Genomic DNA, 14,140 nt, shown 5'->3' with positions numbered 1-14,140 from the left:
GGGGCTGCTTCTGACTGTTCTTTGCTCAGGGTTCTCCCCTGCAGTGCTTTTGAGGACCATTTGGTCTGGGGATCAAACCTGGAACTCCCACAGTTGAGATATTTCTCTAGACTGAAACGTTAATATTTTTACTAATTACCCTATTTTTCTTTTCTTCATTAATTTTGCCCTTTTTTCCCTTCCCCTTTTGGGCAACATTTGGCTCAGGGCTTACTCCTACTTCTGCTAAGGGATCGTTCCTGGCAGAACTCAGGAGACCGTATGTAGTGCCTGGGATTGAACTCAGGTTGGCCGCTTGCAAGGCAAATGCCCTACCTGTTGTACTATTGTTCCGGCCCCATAATTGTGCTTTCCTTTAAAATTCTTCCTATACTTTTGCTTCTTTTTTCGTTTTTGCTCTTGGGAATATTATGTTACTGACTTCAGAAACATCAGATTGGTCATCTTGGTCTTTGTAATTTATATTAGCCTTTCCTTAAGATAATCTCAGCTGTAATTAATTCACTTACAGTTGTAAGAAATAATATAGGGTAACAGATGTGGCTTACTGATGGAACACATGACTCTTCTGTGTGAAAGTCTGGGCTTGATACTCAGCACTGTGACAGACAAAAAAGAAAGGATGTCTACCTTTTGTTTTTTAGGTTGTAACACGTTGCAGAATGATGGCTTCTTATCACAAACAGGGTATTGATACTGCCACATTCAAGTACAGTTTGTATCATTACAGAATCTCCTAGATCAATCATTTCTAAGGCCACTTATTTACTTCCTTCCTATTCTGCCCTGGCCAGTCCCCTTAATCTGCCCAGCTATCTCTTCATCATTTCTATGGTCTTTTCTTTTTGAAACTAGCAAATTCGCTGAGATACTTTCCTCATTGCTATAAGCATCAGTAGTTCATCCCTTTTTATTGCTGTGTGGTATTCAGTGGTATGGATTTGTTTAGCTTCACCTGTTGGAAGACATCTGACTTATTCACCCTTTATTTGCTGCTGCGAATAAAAAGATTTGTGCATAGAGTTTTTTTGTGAACATAATCTTCATTATTATATGACATGTTCAGGATGATGACTGCTGGGTTGCATGGTTATTTAAGTCTGTAGTTTTTAAAGAACTTGCCAAACTGTTTTCCAGAGTGGCTGTGCCATTTTACCATCCCTACCTGCAATGTATGGAGTGACCCAGTTTCTCTGCATCCTCGTCAGCATTGGGTGTTATCACTGTTTTTCATTTTAGTCATTCTGGTATGTATCTAGTGATTTGTAGTGAGGTTTTATTTGCATACCTCCAGTGGCCAGGGGTGCTGGCCATATTTTCATGTGCTTATCTGCCACCTGTGCATCTTCATGTCTTTTGTTCTTTAACTGCTTTCTTTTTTCCCTCAGGGTCAGAGTTCTTGATATATCTTAGATATTCTTTGTGTAATGTGGTTTGTAAATATTTCTGCAAGCCTATTGTTGATTGCCTTTGTATTTTTAACAGTACTTATAGAGCACAAATTTTTGGTAAGTCCTGTCATTTTTCTTTTCATGAATCTGACTTTTAGCATTGAGTCTAACAGCTTTTTTGCCTGCCTATAGAACCTGAAAATCTTCTGTGTTTCAAAAATTTATGACTTTGTTATACCTCCCTGGAGATGATTTTTACAATAAGGGTGAGACTCGGGAGTTGGGGGCGATAGCACAGCGGTAGGGTGTTTGCCTTGCACTCAGCCAACATGGCCGACCCGAGTTCGATTCCTCCGCCCCTCTCGGAGAGCCCGGCAAACTACTGAGAGTATCTCGCCCGCACGGCAGAACCTGGCAAGCTACCCGTGATGTATTCGATATGCCAAACACAGTAACAACAAAGTCTCCAATGGAGATGTTACTGGGCCCGCTCGAGCAAATCAATGAACAACGGGTTGTCAGTGACAGTGACAATGCTTCAGCACCATTTGTTGAAATGAGACTCTTCTCCGTTCAGTTGCCTTTTTGCACTTTGCAAAAAAAGAAATCTCTGGGCATATTTATGTGAATGTTTATGGATTTTCTGTTTGCTCCATTCTCCTCTATATGTTGATCTCTGTTAAGTCACCAAGTCTTGCTTGCTTAGCTGTGAAATGGGGTTGTTGGTTTCTCTTATTCTTTTTAAGTATTTGCTTTAGCTCTTTTGACTTATAAATTTTAGATTATTCTTGTATCTGTAAACAATCATGGAAGGGAATTACTATAATCTGTATATCAGTTTAAGGAAAAACTGATGTTGCTTTGCTGAGTTTTCCAATCTATAAAAAAATGTATTTAGATCTTAGACTCCTGCGTGTTTTATGTTTTGGTGTGCAAGTGTACATGTTCTATCTGGTTTTCATTTTCTTTGGAGTGATATAAGTAAGTGTTGTGTTGTTAATTGGTTCCTACATGTTCCTTGTTAGTGTGTTGAGATGTCTAATTTTTTGTTTATGTGTGATATTTATATCTTGTATTCTGACACTTTGGTTTATTCAGTTATTCTAGGAGTTTTGTAGATGTCTTGAGATGTGCAGATACGGGGTGGTTTTTTTTTTTGCTGTTTTTTATTTCTTTTTATTTTTATTACTTGCTAAAAATTACAGCATATGATGATGAGTGGTAAGAGTAGACATTTTCTCATTCTCAACCTTAGGGAAAAACACTTAGCTTTTATCATCAGAGATAATTTAGCTCTGTTCTTGGGGGAGGGGCTCCTCTCCCATCGTAGTGGGGGAGACCATGCGGTATGAGGGGACCCTGCACCTTGTTCAGGACCAGGAATGTGTGCTGACCCTTTGAGCTCTCCTTTTTCTCTTTTTTCCCCTCCATAAATGATTCTGTCCAGTTGAGGAAGATTTCTTCTGTTGTAATTTTCAGAGAATTTTTTGTTTTGGTTGTGGGTAGTGGAGCACACCCAGCAGTGCACAGGGCTTATGCTTAGTTCTCTATTCAGGAATTAGCTCCTGTTGGGCATGGGGGGACCATAAGATATGAGGTGCCCATATGGGGTGCCAGGTATCAAATCTGGGTCAGCTTTGCGCAAGGCAAACACCCTACCTTCTGTACTATCACCCTGGCTCAAAGTTTTCAGAGAATTTTAATGCTAAGTATGTACCAGTTTGTTAGCTATTTTTACATTTATTAGTATGATTATGCAATTTTCTTTTGATTTCAAATAATATAACCTCACATGCCTGGAATAAAAACTGTGGTATGTAATTCTTCTTTACATGTTAGCTAATATTGTGTGAAGCATTTTAGTGTTTAGATTATTTTTAGGGCTTATTCCTGTCTTTCTGCTCAGCGATCACTCTTATTCTTGTGGTGAGCTTAGTAATACTTGAATATAGGAATTAGAGTATCTTTCTCATTTGTGACATAGTTTCTCTTAAGGCATCTGTTTAACCACTGCTTTGAATTGGTTGCACGTATATTTATATACGCATATCCGCACAGCAGAGCCTGGCAAGCTACCCGTGATGTATTCGATATGCCAAACACAGTAACAACAAAGTCTCCAATGGAGACGTTACTGGGCCCGCTCGAGCAAATCGATGAACAACGGGAGGACAGTGATATAAATGGCAGATTCAGGGGGTTGGAGCAGTGGTACAGCAGGTAGGGCACTTGCCTTGCATGTTGATTGCCAGCATCCCATTTGGTCCCTGGAACCTCTCCAGAAGTAATCCCTGGGCACAGCCAGGTGTGGCCCCCAAACAAAAACAAACTTACTGATAATGTAGATTTTTACTCTGCAGTTGGAGACAGCAGTGTTAAGATGTGGTTTGCCAGTTTCAGTGGTCAGCAGCTCTTCCTCTTAATGGCAGGTGAAGATGGCAGATGGAGATCCACAGGGTTGTGATCTTTAGCCTGAACTCCAACTTCTTAGTACTGTTTCAACTTTCAGACTTTCTGGCAGGCATTTTCAGTTCATGGTTGCTGAGTTGTCCACAGGGAAATTTTTTTGGTGGGGGTGTGGAGGGGAGCCTCCCAAGTGGTGCTTAGGAGATCTGGGACCACTGCTGGCAATGTAGATGCTAAACTCCTAGCCCAGTGGCTTGGTGCTCAGCTCAAGCCAGCAAGCACTTCTTTGACTGCACCCAGCATTGCTCAGGAGGGGTGAGCCCATAGCTGCAACTCTCCCACGTATGCTATCCCTGCACCTTGTGAACTATTTCTATTTAATGCTGGTTTTCTATGTAGCTGTCATATTTACTTGTTTGATGGGGTGTTTTCTAAAGTATCTTGCACTGTCATCACTCTTTCATCACTCTTTTTGGGTACATGTCAGTTGTATGATCTCAGCTTTAAGATCTGTGTATGTCCTAGTCTTAATTTATATTAGTTTCCCTTTGGAAATCTGGATTGTTTATCTTTTTGTAAGCCAGCCATGCTAACATCACTTTTTCTGTTTCTTTTTGGCTACACCTGGCAGCACTCAAGATTTACTCCTGGCTCTGCCCTCAAGGTTCACTATTCATGGTAGGGCTGTGGGGGACCCTATGTGGTGCCAGGGGTCAAATCTGGGTTGGCTACCTGCTAGGAAAGAGTCTTACCCACTTTATGATCTCTCCGGCCATAAAATTCACTTTAAAAAAAAGTTGTAGTAGTAGTTAAAAAAAAAAGTGACTCGAGAGATAGCATAAAGGACTGGAGTGCATGACTTAAAAGTTACTTGTTCTTTTGTAATATAACTCAGTGTCAGTCAAGGCATTGGAATTGGGGGCTGTGGGAATGGTGCTTTGTTTGGGAAGATTCTTCTGAAAAAGCTGTTGTGGTCTTCATGCAGAAACACTTCCATAATCTCTAGTCCATATGTTATAAGATGTGCCACAAGTATTCTTGTTTCCACGGCATGGGAATAAGGCAAGCATAATTATCTTCTCTATGGAGAAAATGAAAGAAGCTGAAGCACTTTGATATACATTGGGGTTTGAATGTGCTTTAGAACTGTGTTCACAGTGTGCTTGCTTTGAGCCACATACAAGTTTTAAGCACTTGACAAGTGGATAGTTGGATTGAAATATGCTCTGTAAAGTTGGGCTGGTATTAAAGATTTGGTTTCAGAAAGTCTCACTGATACTAAAATTTTGTTTTTAAATCACAAAAATTGATGGTATCATATTGAAATAGCTAGTATATTGGTTTTTATATTGATAGTTATTTTTGACATGCTGGTTTTATTTTGATGTGCCTGGTAGAAAGCTTAGAATTACGTATGTAATTCCTGTTTTTATAAGTGCTAAGTATATAATTGATGACAACTTAGTATTTTCTGATTTGTACCATATAAAATAGGGAGGTATATAGTATAAGAGTTAGATTTATGATTATAGCATATACTTGCAGATTATCTTGCTGTATTTAAATTTGTTTGCATTTTTAGAAAAGTATTTTTAAGTTTCTCAGCGATTATAAGGTGAGAGCCTTTTTGGGGGCTTGGGGGTCAGCACATGCAGGGCCTTCTCCTGAATCTGCACTCAGGGATCATTCCTGACTCTGTTGGGGATCCTTCATGCTGGGCATTGAACCTGGATTGGCCCATGTGCAAGGCAAGTGTCCTCCATGGTGTGGAGCAGGGCCCGGGAGTACTGTTTCTCTGGTGGGTTCTTGGGGACTTTTAGCCTCTAGTCTCATACCTGTTTTGGTTTGATGGTCTGTGTGGTTCAGGGGACGCTGACCCAAGTGTGGTTTCTTCTGCATTCAGTATCGACTGGAAATCACGGAGCAGGTAGATTTGTAAGCCAGCAGCTAGTGAGGAGTACTTACTAGTACTTAGACTGTTGAATAAAACAGTAGGATGTTTAGTAGGAACTCCATCTAACCTTTGTATTACTCCCAAGCATACCAAATAGGTAGTGTGATGTGGAGGGAGTTTTGCCACTTGAGATTTGTGATCTCTTATTACCTTGTTCTCTAGAGGTAGTTTTAGTCCTTTTAGAAATTTGACTGTACATGAGTTTGTTTTTTAGCGTTAATACGTAAAAAAGTCCTTATTTTCTTATGTTGTCTGTTAATATTTTTGTTGATGTTCAGACTTTGAGATCTCTCACTATTCTGTCTTGATCTTGTAGATTTATTTGCCATGCATCATCAGAAGTGACAGTGCTGCAAAAAATCACTTTGGTTAATTGATCACTTTCACTTTGTGTATGAGTAGAACTTAATTTTGAAAGGGAATGCTTCATAGGTTATAGATTTCATAGTCATGAAGCAAACAAGGCTTTATGTATGAGCATAATCAGTTCTGGTGCTTTCTACAAGCCACTAGGCCATAGACTAACAAAATCAAGAGTTCAATACAATGTAGTTAATATAAATTTAATGCTTCAATATAATTAACCCCTGACCTGCATGTAATTTGGCTAGAAGGTGGCCATTAAAAGCAGATGATGCTGAGAGGAATGTGTGAAGGCTGGTTATTAGCACACAGATGTCACTTGAACCAGATTGCACACAAAGTATTAGGTAGTTTTTATATGCCTGAGGGTGACTATTGACTTGTTTACTTCTTTTTCTCCTTCCTTTTAGAATATGGTTTCTAGTTTTAGAGTTTCTGAACTACAAGTGTTACTAGGCTTTGCTGGACGGAATAAAAGTGGACGCAAGCATGACCTCCTGATGAGGGCGTTGCATTTACTGAAGAGTGGCTGCAGCCCTGCGGTTCAGATTAAGATCCGGGAATTATACAGACGCCGCTACCCAAGGACCCTCGAAGGACTCTCTGACTTGTCCACGATCAAATCGTCAGTGTTCAGTTTGGATGGTGGCTCCTCACCTGTGGAGCCTGACGTGGCTGTGGCTGGAATCCACCCGTTGCCTTCCACATCTGTTGCACCTCACTCCCCGTCCTCTCCTGTCGGTTCTCTGCTGCTTCAGGATACCAAGCCCACTTTTGAGATGCAGCAGCCTTCCCCCCCAATTCCTCCTGTCCACCCTGATGTGCAGTTAAAAAACTTACCCTTTTATGACGTCCTTGACGTTCTCATCAAGCCTACAAGTTTAGGTAAGTGTCAGAAATCACTGTCTTCCTGGCAGGAGAGTAAAGCCTTCAGCTAGTGAGTAAGGATTTGCTGTGACTGTAACGAAACTAGGCATCAATGGCTTAAATGTGCAGATAAATCAATGGCCTCCATGAGTAAGATCTTATGTATAGCTGAATTTATTGTTTGAGTGCCTCCCACCCCATTCCAATTTACAGAAAAACTGCCAGTTTCAATTCTTCAGTAAGAGAATGTATTTCTGTTTTATCAATGTCTGCCTATGTACTTTATTTCCTTTCTTTATTCGGTGTTACTAAAGATAATCTTTGCAATTTGTATGAGGGACAATCACGGTAGTTCTTTACCTGATTGACTTTCTTTTATGATTTTGCTTTCATCTTTATTTTAAACACTGAATAATTATTAGTACAGTGTATAGATAAAATTCTTTCACATGACTTAGGTTTATTACTTCACTAAATTAGGAAAAATTTGCTGTGGGTATAAAATCATTGGAAAAACACCCAGTTGGGCTAGAGAGATAATACGGGGGTAAGGAACTTGCCTTACATGTGACTGACTCCTGTTTGATCTCCGGCCCTGCATATCATTTCCCAAGTACTACCAGGGTTGATGCTTGAGTATTATAGAGCCAGGAGTAAGCTCTGAGCACAACTGAGTGTAGCCCCAAACTTCCCCTGGCTCCTTTCCTCCCCAACAAAAACAAAACAAAATTCATGGAAAAAAACTGTTATATTAATTAAAGCAGTGTTTAGTGATAATTGTTTGTGAACAGTTAAATATTGGGAGACAGATACAGATTCAGTCAGATGTTTATTGATAGTATTCTGTTTGCCTTTCCTTTCTGTATATTAAGAAACAAGCTATCAAAAATGAGTTTGTGGGTCAGAGAGATGACTTAATGAACTGGAACGCAAACCTTGTATCCTGGAGCCTCAGGTTCAGTCCCAGCACTGCATGATCCCATGAGCACTGCCAGGTTTTGACCCAAAAACTAAAGAAAAAGGAGCTATTTGTCGGCCCAGAGATAGTACAGGAGGTAGGGTGCTTGCCTTGTACAGCATCTACTTGCGTTCTACCTTAGCATCCCTGAGCACAGCCAGGAGTCATTCCTGAGTGCAGAGCCAGGAATAACCCCTAAGTACCACTGGGTGTGGTCCCTGGGGGGGGGGGGGGATATTTTTTTTTTTAAAAGGCTAGATTGCTAATGGAGGAAGTTTGTATTTCTATTGTAACTAAGAATATTTTAATTTTTGGTGTGTATTTAAAAGTTTGGGTCTTGTCACTCTTGCCCTTTATTTTTGATGCAGATACAATGGCAGAAGGAATGAAGCAAGAGTATTCTTTAGTGATGGTGATACTATTAATTTTAGGGGACACTGGGGCAACACCAGTGCTCGAGGGACTGTTGGTTGCTGGAGATTGAAGCCCAGGGCTGTCACACAGCAAAGCATGCACCCCAGCCCTTGGAGCCATCTCCTTAGACCTGTTATTCTCATTTTTATTGAGAAGTAAAGAACAATGTGGAGATCTTACGTGAATTTCCTAAATTATATGTATGTGTGTGTATGTGTACTTATATACTTAGAACATTAAGCTGTAAGTTCTGTAGGTTGTTGATAAATGTCTACATATGCCAACTATGGAAACATTCTCAGTTCCAGTGGAAAGTTTATGGTTTGTGGGTACTTCTCTGGGTAGGTGACCACATGATCCAGACAGGGCCTCAAGTTCTGGCATGTACCCTGATGAATCCACTGAAGGTTGTGCCCAGCGTTGCAGGTATGGATGCCTGACAGAGTTTGATTTTGGTGCACTGACGGTGGACCTGTCTTCGGGCAGATTTATGTTCATCAAGTGTTACCAGAATGCAGCAAGGCTGGCAGTTGTTCGGCAGATCACTTGAGCTTGTCATGTTTCCTGCTGTTGTTATATCTTCTCCTAAGTTATTAACCTGACCATTAATTTTGCTCGTTTTTGTGTTTTGGAGCCACACCCATCGGTGCTGGGCCTCCTCTGTGCAAAAGCATGTGCTCGAGTGCTTCAAGCTCTGTCCCTGGCATTAATCTTGCTTTCAACAGTTCCTGTTATTGAGGAAATCACAAAGAAGAAAAACCCAACTTATTATTTCATGCTTACTGTCCTGCTGTTTGTAGTGGTTTTGTAGTTCATTTTGAAGTTGGCCGCTTTTGTTGGTGGTGAAGTCTGATAATTTATTTTTTCCTTTCTTGCAGTGCATGTCTGCTTTAAAAAAAATTCTGGCTTTATCATTATTTGACCATGTTTTGAAAGGAATTCCTTTTTCATTTAACAGTTTTATTCCTCTCCCCACTCAGTTTTAATTCAGAATGTTTTCAGTTTGCCCCTTTCCCTTCCCTTTGCTGTTGATGTTGTAGTGGCTGGGGATTGCACTCTTGCTTGTGGTTCTGGCAGACGCTCTGGTTGCAGTGGTGAGAGGGGTCACACACGGCTCGTGGTGGTCTCCACTCAAACTTGGATGTAGCGCACCAGTGATTATTTTCTTTGTGGCACCGGGGATCATAAATGCCAGTGTCCTAGTATGATCCTCAGCCTTAAGAGGGTACAGCTAGTACTTAGCCGCTGAACTCTCCCTAGGCTCTTGTTGCCCCCCCCCCCCCATAGAGACACTTCATGGGGGCTGGAGAGATTACACAGGGGTGTGTGCTCCACCATGTTCCATCCCAGGTGCCTCAGAGTCCCAGGAGCACTGTAGGGTGTGGCCCTGGAAGCCCCACCACTGCCTGGTGTTCCCGCTGGACAGCACTGCATTGCATCCTGGGGTCCTTGGCACTGAACCATCAGTCCTGGTTGGCCATATGTCGCTAGGAGTGTGCCCTGATTCCCCTAAGCACCACTCTAGCCTTCATTGCTGTCAGAGTCAGCCTTTGTTTGCATCGCTGTTCCGTCTTTTTCTATCACAAGGCTTGCAAAGCTTTATAATCATCATTGACTTCCAGTAGTTTCATTTGGATGTGACTAGCTTTCTTTGTATTATTTCTTCATGTTTATTGCTTAAGGTTTGATCTGTAATGGCTTTCTTTCTCCATCAGATTAGGAGCTAGTCTTTCAGTATTTTCGCAGGTTTAAAAAACTTTTTTTAATGCTTTGTTTTCTGGGGGTTGCAGACTGAGATACCTGACTGGAAAGACCAGATGTTCATACTATTAACCAAGATTGAAAAGTCATTCATCATTTAAGAATGTGGCAAAATCTTAAAAATGTCTTAAAATAGATTTCTTTATTACTTATTGTCACTTGGCACTTGGTGTGTATACTTACTTTATGTACCTGAATACTTGGTGCACCAGAATTCCTCAGGAGAGCAGGGGTTGCAATTGGAAGAGTAAAAAGAATCTCTGCCAAAAAAACACTTGCTTTTCAAGCCGCTGTTATTGAGTTTAACTCCCTAGGGTCTGTGGGCGCTGAGTGCAGTCCTGGTAGCTCTGCTCTGGGAGATTCTAGGTACCGCAGCCAGGTTTGTGGGGCACCCTTGATGAGTGCCATGACCATAGCGGTATGTTGGAAGGTGACCCTGCTGCAAGCCCCTCAGTGTGGGACTCAGATCTTGGTGCTGGAGCATAGGCTTTGTATGTATGAGGCCACGAGTTTGGTTCTTGCCACTGAAAAACAAGTAGAGTTACCTCTGTAAACACTGGAGGCATTTACGAACATCATGACCTGGTGTGTGTGAACCATACCCCTGGTCATCAGCGAATCAGCTCAGGGACTCAGTTGATGATTGGTGTGCAGGAAGCCTGGCCTAGGTCCCCTTGCTGCATTGTCCAGAATAAACACACACACAGACTCGCTCTCCGTGACTGGACTGTAGCCAAGGCTTGCTGGTGGTGTGAAATGTGCCCCAGCAGGCGGCTTGAGTACATTGCAAGTGAAGTGGAGATTCACTACAGTTGGCCTTTTGTGTTCTTTGCTCCATAGTTACAGGTCTGGCTTCGACTTACCCGTTTTCAGGCTTCCATCCTAATTGACACCCTTTCCTTTCCTCCTCCTTTTAATTTATTTCTTTTCTCAGGCTCTCCCAGACAGTGAGTAGAGGACCCAGGAGCCATTCCCAGTGATACTTGGCAGACCATGCTGGGTAGTTCAAGCCAAGGCCCCAGGATGGGGAACATCTGGGGCCAGTTAGCAGGGCTGCCCCAGACAGTGTTTGTACCCCATCTTTTTGAAAATGTTCTGTGAAAATAGGAGCTGTTTTATGGTAGGACTTGGAGGAGTGTACTTGCTTAAAAACTAATTCTTTCCCCCAAGAAGTTACCATTTTCCCTGATTTGGTAGCATCCATCTTTTAAATGGAGTAACTCTGACATTAGCTCTTCTCCTGATACCTTGTTTATCTTTGAACCAGGAGAGCTGTGGATGCTACCACAAAGCTGTGTGTATGTCTACCCTTACCCCCAAAGGGGAGGTGCATCTGGCAGTGCCTGGTGCTTATCCCAGTCTGGTCCTGGGGGACCTCCGAATGCAAAGCCCGTGCTACACTCCTCTGAGCATCTCAGGCCTAGTTTCTCCTAGATGTTTTAGTATTTTCTGGGAAGCACAATGCTTTGGGCCTCTCTGTGTTAACTTTCCTGTAAATGAGCACTGAAACACCATTATACACTCAGAAATATTCTCTGGAGGTCTTTGTGAAGTCAGTGCATTTCTGGTTCATTCTCTCCTTTTCTTTCTCTTTGTTGTTTTGGTGGTGATGCACAAGGGTTGGGGGAGGGGGGGAGAAGTCTCCGTGGCAGTGGCCAGGGTCATGTTTTCTCACTGGGTGTGATGCTTGGTTTCAAGCTCGTGGCCTTATACATGTGAACAGGCTCTCTGTCACTGAGCCACATACTGAACCCTATGACTTTTTAATGTTAAATAGGATCGCTTCATTAGATAAATTTAATTTTTTTGGTGAACTGCTGAGGAGTTGAATTGAGTTCAAGTCAGACTGGTCCCACTTGCTTGTTAGTCTTTTTTAGCTACATACTCTTTTAACTTGGATGTTTTAAATTTTAAATTTTTTTCATCGTGGGTTCTGTGTGTAATTAAATATAAAAAATATTGAAGACAAACAGGATAAAGAAGCCAAAGTAAAAAGTCAAGAAACCTGATTCTTGGTACAAGTTCTGGACATGCTCTTCTTTCCTTTTCTTTTTTTTCCCTCGCCTTCTCTCTCTCTCTTTCTTTCTTTCTTTCTTTCTTTCTTTCTTTCTTTCTTTCTTCCTCGTATAGTTCAGGATGAAAATATAATTCTCAAGGGTTGTGCTGTATTTTGAGTATATTATAATCAACACATTAAAGAATGACAAATGCTTAACAAAGAACCTGCTTTAGAGTGATTTGACTTTCAGATTCTAAGGTGAAAACTTTCTTCCACTTTCTTCCCCTTCCCTCTTTTTTTTTTTTGTTTGTTTTTGGGCTTTGTCCAGCAGTGTTCAGGGCTAGTCCAGGCTCTATGCTCTGGGATCATACCTGGCAGTGCTCATGGGACCCTATGAAGTACTGGGGATTTAATCAGAGTTGGCTGTGTGCAAGGCAGATGCCTTAACTTACCCCTGTACTATCTCTCCAGTCTTATACTTGACTCTTTTGGAGTATTTCAACCATACAAATTTCAGATTTGGTGAACACTCAGAAGTGTCTGCTTACACTGTATGCTTTTACAACCTTAGACTTGTTAATTGGAATATTATTGTTCTCTTTTTTTCCTCCTTAGTTCAAAGCAGTATTCAGCGATTTCAAGAGAAATTTTTTATTTTCGCTCTGACACCTCAGCAAGTTAGAGAGATATGCATATCCAGGTAAGAGGAATGTTTGGACTCTCTCCACCCTGAATACTGGTGTATTGGTTTTCTAGAACTGCTTTAAAGTGCTGCAGATTCAGGACTTAATCAGCTGAGCTGTGTTTTGTCACACGAGGGGTCTTGAAGTATGAGGATAAGGTGGTGCCAGGTTGGTTTCTCTCCATCTGTAGCCACTTTCTTTGTGCTGTACTCACATCCTTCCTCTCGCATGTGTCCCTTGTAAGAGCACCTATCATATGAAATTAGAGTATTAGAGCCCCCCCTTTTAAGACTGCGTTTAGCCTTGTCACTTCCTCAAAGTCTCTATGTCTACATACTGTCACACTGTCATACATTAGAACCTGAATGTGCCTATTTATAACTCTTAGACTAATTTTCTTTGAGTAAGCATGGTATATTATAATGTGAGTTTGCCAAATATTCTGAATTTGAAAACAGTATTTAGCCTTGTAATAAACAGTGTCTTCTTAAACTCAGTTGGAAATAACATCCCCCACCCCCCGACCCCCACTTTGAGCCTCCCAGACAGTGCTTGGGCCACAGGGAGCCAGCTCACAAAGATTAAATGATCATTGCCCTTGCATGATGCCACGGGAGGGACTAATTCATAATAACAACTAGAACTGATTTGTAGAAGATTACTGTTAGTGTGGAAGTTTGGTAAAGGCTCCCCTGCCCTGGAGGAAAGATTATTTTCAGTAGATTGATACAGAGATTTCAAATTGCTTGTTTTTTTAAAAAAATATATATTGTTGTGGGGTCCACATTCATGGGTGTTTGGGCATGTGGCACTTACACATGTAAGGAAGGGTCTTACACATGTAAGGCTTGTGTTCTACCACTTAAAAGCACATCCCTGGCCCTCAAAAAACAGATACTTGTGTTTTTTGTTTTGGGCGCATTCATGCAGTTCGCAGGGTCTGCTCCTCGTGGTGCTGGGGGACCATGTATCATGGATTAATTAAAAAAAAAAAAGATACATCACATGTGCATGTATTTGTGTGTGCGCGTGCTTATGTGCACATGTTTTCTGGTCCTCAAGTACAGTGTGTGTGTGTGTGTGTGTGTGTGTTTGTTTGTGTTTCTTGGGCCATACCTGACAGTGCTTACTTCTGTCCCTGTGCTCAGAATCACTCCTGGCAGGGATTGGGCGACCATATTTACTGCCTGGGATTGAACCCTAGTTGGCCAGGTGCAAGGCAGGAAGCCTATATGCTGTAATCTCTCCTGTCCTTGATACATTTTGAGTGAACAGGCAAAGCTTGGAGTTCTAAATAATATGCTCACATATAAATATGTGCGTGAGAGGTGAAAAAGTTTCTGA

The 14,140-nt window shown here is 41.5% G+C and overlaps 1 protein-coding gene across 10 annotated transcripts in view; it reads left to right on the top strand.

Moving 5' to 3' along the window:
• PIAS2 (protein inhibitor of activated STAT 2) overlaps positions 1-14,140 on the top strand; it is a 64,929-nt gene that overhangs the window by 15,022 nt on the left and 35,767 nt on the right. For 5 of the 10 annotated variants that reach the window (XM_056138470.1, XM_056138465.1, XM_056138464.1 and 2 more), the window contains exons 2-4: positions 6,525-6,999; positions 8,699-8,779; positions 12,729-12,813. In XM_056138470.1, the coding sequence (XP_055994445.1) occupies positions 6,525-6,999; positions 8,699-8,779; positions 12,729-12,813 (641 nt within the window). Of the gene's footprint in view, positions 1-1,137; positions 1,248-6,524; positions 7,000-8,698; positions 8,780-12,728; positions 12,814-14,140 lie in introns of all 10 variants that reach the window. The other 5 variants (XM_056138473.1, XM_056138469.1, XM_056138468.1 and 2 more) reach the window with 2 other exon arrangements.

The sequence above is a fragment of the Sorex fumeus genome, unplaced genomic scaffold (genome assembly GCF_029834395.1).
Source record: "Sorex fumeus unplaced genomic scaffold, SorFum_2.1 ptg000128l, whole genome shotgun sequence".
NCBI classification, from domain to species: Eukaryota; Metazoa; Chordata; class Mammalia; order Eulipotyphla; family Soricidae; genus Sorex; species Sorex fumeus.
The sequence above is the reverse complement of the archived record's forward strand: the minus strand, read 5'-3'. Positions and strand labels throughout refer to the sequence as shown.